General features: G+C 43.4%; 1 protein-coding gene across 1 annotated transcript; it reads right to left on the bottom strand.

Annotated features, from left to right (window-relative positions):
* Positions 1–5,118: 5,118 nt before the first annotated feature.
* On the bottom strand, positions 5,119–10,921 carry IL17F (interleukin 17F; the record flags this gene model as incomplete). The annotated part of the gene is made up of 3 exons (XM_082664612.1): positions 5,119–5,383; positions 6,568–6,773; positions 10,895–10,921. 3 exons carry the CDS (start codon positions 10,919–10,921, stop codon positions 5,119–5,121), a joined length of 498 nt encoding a protein of 165 aa, XP_082520738.1.
* Between the last annotated feature and the right edge of the window lie 645 nt (positions 10,922–11,566).

The following is an 11,566-nucleotide window of genomic DNA, read 5'->3' as shown; positions in this document are numbered from 1 at the left end:
CTTCCTGGGTCATATTAATACTCCAGATACGAAAAGTAAGATTCCGTTACAAATACCATTAAATCCTATCACAAACATAAGAAGATGCAGAATTATGACTTGGTAAGTACAACCCCCCTGATTTTCAGATTCACAGATATAAGGGATAAGCGCTTCTCCCCACTACCCCACACCTGATCTCTCACTGACTGGAGGGACTCGGTTTTCCTGGGTACTCTTTAGGGAAGAAGGAATGTTTTTGTAGTCTGTTATGACACTTGGAGATGCACAAGCAAGGCTTAGAGCTCGTCAGCTTCAGAAGCTACCTTTTTTCCAAAGATTCTTTCCTTGGCACCAAAGAGGGTGCCAAAAAAAAAAAAAAAAATGATGTCTCAGTGTTTGAGAAAATGTGTGCTCCTTTGTAACCTGAGGGGAGTCAGGCTGAACAGGTACCCTTTCCGCAACTTACTGAACCAAAATGCTTTGTATCTGTGGAATAGGCTACAAAGTCCATTTGGGACAAAGGGGAATTTTTTTAATGTATTAAATCTATAGCTTCCTCCATGGAGAAAGAGATCAGATTTGCAGTTACCAGGAGGCGGGGGAGAGGGTGGGAACTGGATGGTAGTCAAAAGGTATAAACTTCCAGTTATAAGACAAATAAGTACTAGGGATGTGATGTACAATGTGATAAGTATAATTAACACTGCTGTATGCTATATATGAAAGTTATTAAGAGAATAAATCCTAATTTTTTAAAAAATTTATTTATTTTATTTATTTATTTTTTGGCTGTGTTGGGTCTCTGTTGCTGCGTGTGGGCTTTCTCTAGTTGCGGTGAGCGGGGGCTACTCTTAGTTGCGGTGCGCGGGCTTCTCATTGTCGTGGCTTCTCTTGTTGCAGAGCATGGGCTGTAGGCATGCAGGCTTCAGTAGTTGCAGCACACAGGCTCAGTAGATGTGGCTCGCTGGCTCTAGAGCACAGGCTCAGTAGTTGTGGCGCACGGGCTTAGTTGCTCCGCGGCATGTGGGATCTTCCTGGTCCAGAGCTCGAACCCGTGTCCCCTGCATTGGCAGGCGGATTCTTAACCACTGTGCCACCAGGGAAGCCCTTAAATCCTAAAATTTTTTATCACACACAATTATTTTTCTATTCCTTTAGCTTTGTATCTATCTGAGATGATGGATGTTCACTAAACTTACTGTGATAATCACTTCGTGGTGTATGTAAATCAAATCTTTATGCTGTACACCTTAAACTTATACAGTGCTATATGTCAATTCTATCGCAATAAAACTGAAAGAAAAAATCTATAGCTTCCTCTACTCTTTTCAACTTAATTTAAGGTGTTTAAACAAACCATCTTTATAATAATAACATACTAACAATATATAGCTCATTGGTTTAAACTACCTTAAATTATATATTGAATACATGTGTACACAGAGAGTAAATAGTATAAATTTAATAACCACGAGGAATATTATAACTGTGGTGTTTAAGCATAAAAGTTGGTTGTGAGTTTCCTGGGGCCAAGCAAAATGGGAAACATAAGTTCTGTGCCTCTTGGGGTAATGACTACCGGTAACTAGGTGCCTACCATTTCCTGGGTACTCAATTGTCTTTTACGTTTTTTGTTTCGATTATATTACACTACTCTTTAAAATAGCTATTATCCCCACTTAACACATGAGGAAACTGAGTCTCAGAACCACTAATTGGCCTAAATTTATACAACCAGAAAATAGTAGAACCAAGATTCAAAATCAAGAGCTGTCTAAATATTAAACGCATTTTTTCTACCTCTCCTATTAGAAAAAAAGACAAACCAATTTCATAACTGTTTTCCTCACTGTAAATTACAAGCGAAACTTCTCCCATGTGACGTCATAAATATAGGTGACTTCTATCCATGTTTGGGGAGGAAGAGAGAGGGAGAGAGAAAGAGAGAGGTTGAGAACGTGTTTTTCCCCTCAGCCAAGACTTCGTAAGTATGAACTGGATATCAAAAGAAAATTCTATATGCTTTCAAGCTGCCATGTGGAAAGAAAAGTTCCTCTCTCCACATACTATATGGTGATTGGATTTGGACGCCTGAACCATTCAACTTGACCACTTCTCCTACAGGCAAAACAAGACACCTCCAAATCCCAGAAAGCTGGGCGCAAAGCTAAGGAGCACAGAAGGGTCTCAGGTGGCTGCCAGGTCCCCCAGGAGGGAGCCATCATTCCCTAGGCACCTATGCTTAGGGAATCTGGGGACAAACTGATGCAGTGTGCCACTCTGTGAGTGGGAGAAGACCTGCAATTTCCTGAACAGCAGCCAACCGTGGAGGGAAACTGTAACTCAGGGCTCCAGGCTCCAGGAGGCGCCATGTACAATGTACCTGGAGATGTGGGCTGGGGAGGTCCTTCGTCAGGGATCCCAGAGTCCTTATTGGAAACGCTATAGAACCAACATGAAAAGTCACGAACTTGGAGTCAGTGAACCTGCTTATGTCACTAACTACCCAAGTGACCTTGAGCAAGCCATCTAATTCATCTGGGCCTCATCTGCAAATAAAAAAGGTTGACAGGTGATCTACAGGCGCCCCTCCAGCTCTAACTACGTGTATCTACCACAGGAGAAATTGCCTTCCCTCTGACCTTGTAACCAGCCTTCTGGTTTCCATCCCTTTTATACACTTACCACCAAAATTCTCTTATGAAATACAGCTGTGCTCTTATAACATCTGTAATGGAGCATACAAAACCATCCACAAGGGGGCCCTCTGCCTACTGTCCTTTACCTACTGCCATGTTCATTCATTCACTCATGTTTTCAATCGTTCTCTCAAGAAATATTTATTATGTATCCTCCACTGTGTCCCCGTGTCCACATTATCCCAAGCATATGCTGTTCCCTTAACACACCAAGCTTTTTTGTGCCTCTGCACTTTTGTTTATACTGTTCCCTTTGCTAGGAATGCCCTTCCATCATTTTCCTCTAGAGCAACTCTTATTTAATCCAGTGCAAAAGTCATCTCCTTTCTGAAATTTCCTGGTGAGCTATCATCCGCTGCGTCTTCTTTAAATCTCAGACCTTGATCATGGTACTTAGCACATCGTTTTGAAATTACATGTGACCACATGTAACAAGATAATATCTTGATACATTCAGAGGCACAATTATTCCTCTGCAATGTCCTTCACCTCTATACTTCTCTCACCACTCAGATTGAGGCTTTTCGTGTGTACTACCTTCAGGGTAAAGCTATTACTGCCAAAATGAACAGGGAAAGGAAGATTCATTGCATGGATTTCTGCACCAGTAGACTTATGGGATTCACAGCAAACTTACAAAGCTGATAACTAGGAGAGAAAATGGTTTTTAGATTCCAAGAGGCTGAGCATTTTAAGTACCAACGTCAATGTTTATACCATAAGTGAAAGACTCTGAAGCAAAGAGAAGAGCCCACTTACAGCTCCTCCATCCCCACCGTCACCTACAGACTAGGTAAAAGTTGCCCCCACTAAAGAGTTAAAAATGGGTGCCAGGCTCCTGCCCGCTGCCCATCCTTAAGCCAAGTTGCAGGTGGGAGTGAGAACTGATGCCCCATCCCCTCTCCGGAACTGAAAGGCAGCAGAACACAGATGTGCCTTGAGCCGGTAGTATAACAGTGAAGGAGAAAATGTGGTGCATCTGGGCGAGAGAGGGACCAGTGAGCCTCTGAGTGGTAGGGAGACCAAAATCTGGAAGCCCCTGTGTCCTCAAGAAGCACAAAAGATTCATGAAAGACCACTAGTGATTCCAGATGCAGAGTGACTGCCATGGCCCTAGTGACCAGGGGGTCTGCAGGCGGCCACTACCAAGACCATGGCCCCCGCCATGTGCATGTTACTTTTCTTCGTGTCTCCAGTAGCTACCACAGTGGCCAGTAGATGTTCACGTTGTAAAATAATATAGCCAGGAAGACAGAGCAGTAAAGAGTCATAGGGAACACGAGCCCTGTTTGCACCATTTTCTTTAACTCTCCTCCTAACCCCCAAGAACCATTAATAATAGAGGAACCCTCCAAGGCGTGGAAACAGAGATGAGATTGCTGGTTGCCAGGGGCAGGGTGTGGGGGAATGGGGAGATGTTGGATGAAAGGGACACACTTTCATTTATAAGATTAATAAGCTCTGGGGATCTAACGTACAGCCTGGTGACTATAATTAACAATACTGTATTGTATTCCTGAAATTTGCTAAAAGGGTACATCTTGAATGTTCTTATCACACACACACAAAAAGGAATTATGTGAAGGCATGGAGGTGTTAAGGAACCTTATTGTGGTAATAATATATACATGTATCAAATCATTACATTGTTATCACTTAAATTTACACCATGTTATTTATCAATTATGTCTCAAGAAAGCTGGGGGGGAAAAGCTAATATCACCAAGATCACACACAAATAATAATAATTCTGACACTAGCACTCTGATGAAATACGAAAAAACAGATGACAGGTGTATAGAACTTCATAGTCTTCAGGTCCACAAGGTTCCTGAGTACAAGCTGAGACTGGAAACAAACAACTAAAGTATTTTTCAATCATCAATACTTTATTAATTAGTACTTGATATATTAATTTTTCTCCTACAATTTCATATAATCAATATATCATAAATACATGAACAGTTTCCCTAGAGGTATAAATATCAGGCCAACCTCATCTATATTTAGCAAATGCTTAATAAACAGGTGCTGGATCCTTATCTCCATTCTTCCCGCCCACCCCATCCTGCACAGACCCTCCCACACACTCTTACATTGTGCTTATTTTATTTGTTGCCTTTTGTGGAGCAGAAGCCCATTTTACCAACAGGGCCCCCATCCAATGACGGCATGGCTGGTAGGTGGTCATGATAGCACATAAGCAGAGTAGGTGAGGGTCCTGCATTCTCCTCCATCTATTTTCAGGGGGGTGGGACATTGGAACATCTCAGGACCGTATGAAGATTCTGAAGCCCCAGAAAGTTACTCTATCTAATACAGAGCTTTGAGAGTCCCATGCAGATCTTATGAAGAGACCTGGGAAGTGGAGAGAATTGGGAACCACACAGGACTCATGGCAAAGTGCTGGGTAAAGAGGGGCGTTTCTACATCTTCTTCAGCTGAGCTGATCTGCCGCCCTCAAGCCACGCACGTAGCGGACGATGGGGGTGACACAGGTGCAACCAACAGTCACCCGCACCTTCTCCAGCCGGAAGGAGCGAGAGCAACCCTGGGACTCCCTCCGGAGGACCAGGAACTCTTGCTGGATGGGGACGGAGTTCATGGAGCTGTCTTCCTTCCCCTCGGCGTTGATGCAGCCCGTGTGCCTGCACCGGGCCTCTGCGATCTCGGAGGGGTATCGGTGGGGGTCCCGGGTGACGCTGCAGGAGGAGCAGGGAGAAGCCGATGGTGAGACCGGGGGTGGGAGGCGGGGAAAGATGCACAAAGGATGGGGGCCCCGCGGCACTGGGCGCCCACTTGCAGGGAGGCGGTGCCGTGCAACTCAGAGCGGCAGCGCAGGCGCGGAGCAGACAACCTGGACTCAGACGCAGGCCCGTGGCGGGTGCTACACTCCTTAGGCCTCAGTTCCCTCAACTTTAAAATGGGGGTTCGCAAATTCGTTTCCTGTGGGATTGTTACCAACACTCGGTGATACAAATGCGTATGAAACGCCACACCGTAAAACGTTGGCATTCCATACATGTTAGATCTTTTAGTTCATTTTCCTTTTCCTTTTTATTATTATAATCATCATTCATCCTTTGGTTAGAGGCTGAACATCACTAGGAGGTCCCCCAGTACACAGTCTACAAAGCCTGCTGCTTGGGAAAGAAAACCAAAGCCCCGGGGGGTTGGTGAATCCAACGCCTTCTTTCAATTTCTCCCTGAATAGCCCCCTTGCCGGGGGGAATAAAGGCAGCAAAGCCAATCAAGCCAGCTGGCAAGCGTACACTCTGGCTTCCCAAGGCAAGCAGTGCGGGCAGCCCTGGAAGCACTGCTAATGGCCCTCGGGCTCTGTTTTCATACTTATATTTAGAGCATATAAATGAGTGCTTCCTCTTCCGAGAACCTCCATGTGAGACAAAATCCCAAGTCTGTACCCTGACCATCCTCAGCTAGCATCCCTTTCCCAAACTGGCCTTTCTCCTCCACTCTGGCCTCCTCCACACTCCTTGAAGACTGAAATCCAATCTGAGTGGCTCTCTCTGAACTGACTTTTCTGGTTCCCACTTATCTCCATGCAGAGACCATTATGTGAGCTGCTTTAAAGAGTCCTCTCTTCCAGCACAGAAAGTTTGTAAATTCCAAATCCAGGGCTGCATGAAGCAGAAAAGGGCAAAGCGTTGATGAGAGTTTGGAAGCAAAATAGACCTTCGACCACATAGGAGGACTTAGCCCAAAATAGCAAGAAAATGTGAGCACCCAGGGAAAGGGGAATTTCCATTTTTCAGAGTGAATGTAAGGACTATTATTTTTTCTATATTTTTGAAATTTTCTACTTATGGTTAGAATAAATTAACATGTTTTTCAAAAGAACGTGGAGGTCAGTCTCCTTGGCACATACTTGTAATCCCAGGGGGTGCTGGAGCGGTTCTGGAAGCCGTGTGAGAGGGGAACGCCCTGATTCTGCCTGAGGATGCGGATGTCAACCCTCACAGTGTGGTCCTCCGGAGGGGGGCAGAGGGCAGGATCCCCAGCTTTGGGGGTTTTCCGACCTGCCACCTCCCCCAGGAGGGTCAGCCCCAATGTCAACAGCAGCAGGGACTTGACCTGGAAATAGATGAGAATGGAACTGGTTAGGGACTCTGGTGCCACTTGCTGACAAGAGACAGGTCATGCTTCAGCTGAACTCAGCATCCCTGGGATGGGATCAGGGCTCCTCTCTGAACCTCAGATCCTCACCTGACAACAGGAACAGTCATAATAAGATACCAGCGTACCAGCCTGAGAACTAAACTCATTAGCCTGGTGATTGAGCCCTCCACAGTCCGAGAGCTCCTGAACAGGGAGAAAGACAGATGTCAGGATCTGGGACTGGGTTTAAATCCTGACCTGGTCTCCTCACTGAGCCTCTGCTTTCTCTTCTTTCCAGCCAGAGCATAACACTTGCTTCATAATAATATTCCCAAGATTAAATAAAACATTCTTTGTAAAGCACCTACAATAAAAATAGGGGCTTAAGAAATGATAACTCTTGCTTTTAATTTCCAACCTCACATCCATGAATCCTCCACAAAACTCTTTGTCCCAGCCATCCCTCCACCTGAAATACACTGCCCCACCCCTATCCATCCAAATCCTCCCCTTCCATCAGGGCCCCACTAGGACTCCGTCTCCTCCAGGAACTGTCCCGAAAGTAGTTCATTCATAAAGCTTTTACCATCTAGCACTCAAGCAGCCCTTCTTTATTGTCTGAACATGCAGTATTTGTGTTCATACAGATCTACACTTATTAGATGGTAAGTTCCTGCAGGAGAACATGCCATAGAACAGGTGTTCCAAAATACTTTCTGGATGAATGAAAGAGCGGGTGAGTGAATGCATGAACAAAACAATCCATTTAAATTAACAACACAGTTAAGCTCAATGCATTAAGAAAAACACCATGCAAAACCAACTATAGCAGAGTTCCAGTGACCCGTGCTGACTGAAGGAAGCAGAGGCACTAGGGATGCGCAAGAGAGAAATGGAAACTATTTCTCTTTAGCTCCAGAAAATATATTTTTTATACTTACATTGAAATACCCATTTATCTGGTATTACAGGAGTGCACAAAGAAAGTGTTCAGTGAAGACCTAACTAAAATAAAGGAAGAGCTAAAAATCTCTCCAGCTTCCCTTTCTCACGACCTGCTTTGCTCACCCCACGGTGACCACCGACCCTCTCTGGGGATGGACAAGCCTCATCACCAATACTCAACATAATGCAGACCCAGGGCTGAAAGTGAGTTACTTTCATCCTCAGGGCTCAGTGTCGTTCAGGCTCACACCTTCCATGAGTTAGGGTTGGGAAGGTGCTTAGACATGTTGATTTAAAGGACCTTCTTTTTATCTTTTGCAAGTGCTGGAGGCAAGAAATGATAAGAGTAAACAAAAAGGTCATGGTGTCAAGTGCTGTACTAATGTAGCTGATACTAAAAAGAAGCTGAAAGCAAGATTGACCCAGATAAGCCTGAAAGAGGCTGATTTCCCTCCAGATAATCAGCAGGTGTCTACCTTTGTCTCTTGCAATCATTCATTCATTCAACAACTCTTTCCCGTCTCTGGAGTCAAAAGTCCTGGGTCCATAACTCAGTTCCAGGACTCTTACTAGCTGTGACTCAGTTTCCTCCACCAGCAAATGTGGAGATTAAATGGTAGGACCCATATATAGCATGAAGAGCAGGGCTGGGACGTGGAGAGTATTCAGTATAGGTACTATTGTTAAGTCTACATTGTCCTAATGATACACAGTGGACGGGAAAGATGTGGAATTTGCCTTCACGTAACTTCTGTCTAGACAAAGCACTATGACATTTTAAAAAGTAAAAGGATGCCTGCTTAGACAAGACAGTCCTTAGCTTCCCAACATGCTCAGCTCAACCTTTTACTTACTGCACTGTGAACTCCCGTAAAGAGAACATCTGAACACTTGTCTCCTGAACTCACCTGTGATTCATGCTCACCCCATGTAGGAACATGCTCCAGAACCCGGGCAGCTCCTAGCCCATAAGAGTTTGCCTTACCACCGTATTGAGGAGGTCCTGTGTGCCTGCACCTCCAATTTCTAATCCTATTCTAATGTCCTTTGCCCTGTCATGTTTCTTGCTGACAGTACAACAGATTTCTTCAAAGAAACCAAAAATAGACGTGGCTTTAGAACACAAAACTATCCAACAAATTTGTTTAAACACAATGGCTTTAAATTCAGAAATCTTGCTTCTGAACCATTCAAGGAAAAGAATATTACTTGGAGCCAGTAAACCTAGATTCATGTCCTCATTCTTGGGCATACAGTATCCAGTGATGTTAAATCACTTAAATTCATTGAGCTGTTGTTCATCTGCACAATGGGGAAAGTCGTCCCAATCCACTCCCCTGGATTGGTGCAAGACTCAGAGGTAAAAATAATGACATCATTAATATTAATATTTAACATTCTAATTCGAAAAGATACATGCACCCCAATGTTCACAGTGGCACTGTTTACAGTAGCTGAGACATAGAAGCAACCTAAATGTCCATGGGCAGATGAATGGATAAAGAAGATGAGGGGTGTGTGTGTGTGTGTGTGTGTGTGTGTGTGTGTGTATATATATATATATATATATGTATGTATATATAGTGGAATACTACTAAGCCATAAAAAGAATGAAATAATGCTATTTGCAGTAAAATGGATGGACCTAGAGATTATCATACTAAGTGAAGTAAACCAGAAAGAGAAAGACAAATACCATATGATATCATTTATATGTGGAATCTAAAATATGATACAAATGGACATATTTACAGAACAGAAACAGACTCACTGACATAGAGAACAAACTTACGGTTACCAAAGGGGAAAGCGGGTGGGTGAGGGATAAATTAGGAGTTTGGGATTAACATATAGACACAACTATATATAAAATAGATAATCAACAAGGACCTACTGTATAGCACAGGGAACTATATTCAATATCCTGTAATAAACCATAATGGAAATTATGGTTTATTTATTCACTTATATATAACTGAATCACTTGCTATATACCAATGTTGCTAATACAACATTGTAAATCAACTCTACTTCAATTAAAAAAAATTTATTGAATGCTTTCTCTATCCTTATTGGTTGTTATATTAAAATGGCCAAGTTAACTAAAAGCCATGCCTGCATATATCTGCTATTTCAGAGAATAGGTTTAGTCATTCTCAATGATATCAATTAATCCTTCCATAAGGGAGATACCGTTATTATTCCTCTGTACAGATAAGAGGAATAAGAATGCACAGAGAGGCTAAGTAACTTACCGCAAACCCCACACTTGGTAAGTGGTGAGGCCAGGTCTGTCTGACTCCAAAGCCCATGCCCCCTAACTACTGCACTTGGCTGCATTTCTTACCATCTCTAAAACAATATATGAATATAACATAGTATTATCATCACCATATGCCATGACCTCTTATGAAATCCAATCTCTTTTAAGTTGCATGGCTTGTAAAAAGAGAGAAGAAAAGGAGTATTTAAACCAATAATATGGTGAGTGGTTTCCCAAGCCCTGCTTTCATGCTGCTGTATTTTAAATTCTTCGAAGGTCTTACCTGACGAATGCCAGGTGAGATTCTAGACCCAGGGGATGCAGATTTCCATCACATTAACATCTTCCTCTCCTCCAGGAGGAAGGAGACAATGCAAAAATGATCAGCTCTCAGAGATGTGTCGAATGTCTCTCCCATAGGAGCTGTCCAAGTGCATCACCAGGTGGTTTCACTCCCTGCATCCAGGGCACTCCTTGTCATCTGCTCATCTTGGGGGAATCATTACCCCTATTGGGGCCCCAGCTTCCTTGGTTAAAATCAACATGTACAGATCCTAAAAGTCTGGCTAAGCTCCCCCATGAGATGAGGGCCAACTTAACTCTACAATGGTGGCCACAAGAGAGACCATGTCCAGTTTGTGATGTCAAGAACTTCAAAAGCTAACACCAACTATGCCAGAGCCATCGGTGAAGAGCTATGGTTTTACACCCCATTATAATTTCTGGTTATTTTTTCTTTTTCTCCACCAGACAAGGATCAGCGTTAAAGTCAGCTCTGTTTTTTAAAGAAATGACCCCCCAAAAGACCCCAATCTAGCATCATTCCTTATAAATCTGCTTTCCTGAAATCCTAGGGATGACCAACACAAGAATGATCCTGACTACTCACCACGGCCACGTCACGCAGGAATGTCATTGTCACTTTGCTCTGGTCACCTGTTTCGTGCAGGAAGCTCTTTCTGTGCTGTGTTGCCTTCTGTGTGCCCGTGTGGTGTCAACGAGAGCACTGTTGGTTTTATAGCAATCTCTGTCCTTGTTTCAGTTGACCTGCTTACTGTCTAACTTGTGGTTGCCCCAGAGTTACTGACGAATGTAGTGTTTTTTTTTTTTCTATTCCACTTCCTGAAGGGGAATCGAAGGGGGACCCTAAAAAGGGATGATGAAAAAAGAATCAAATCTTCCTCTTCTTCTGCCCCACTCCCACCCCCATTGTCCTCACACTACAGCAAATTTTCTTATGTACTACAGAGATGAACCAAGTGACAAACTGCTGTCATGATCTTTCATGTTCTTCCACAAAATGGCTAAGAACTCTAGTCACGCACCTTACATTCTACTTTCCAGTCATGCAATGTAAACTGAGATTTAAGTGGATAAGTCATCCTTCGAGGAGGCTCGGTATTAAACAGAGGACTATCTTTAGCTCCGCTTCATGAATGGAAAAAACAAAACCAGAGAAATGAATGGCATCAGTGAGAGATTCAGAAATTATATCCCAGGCAGTTAGTTTCATGGTCTCCCTGAACTAATTCTGTTTTAACCCCATGGTTAGACTCCTACC

This window comes from Grampus griseus (assembly GCF_964374135.1).
Source record: "Grampus griseus genome assembly, chromosome: 10".
Taxonomy (NCBI): domain Eukaryota; kingdom Metazoa; phylum Chordata; class Mammalia; order Artiodactyla; family Delphinidae; genus Grampus; species Grampus griseus.
The sequence above is the reverse complement of the archived record's forward strand: the minus strand, read 5'-3'. Positions and strand labels throughout refer to the sequence as shown.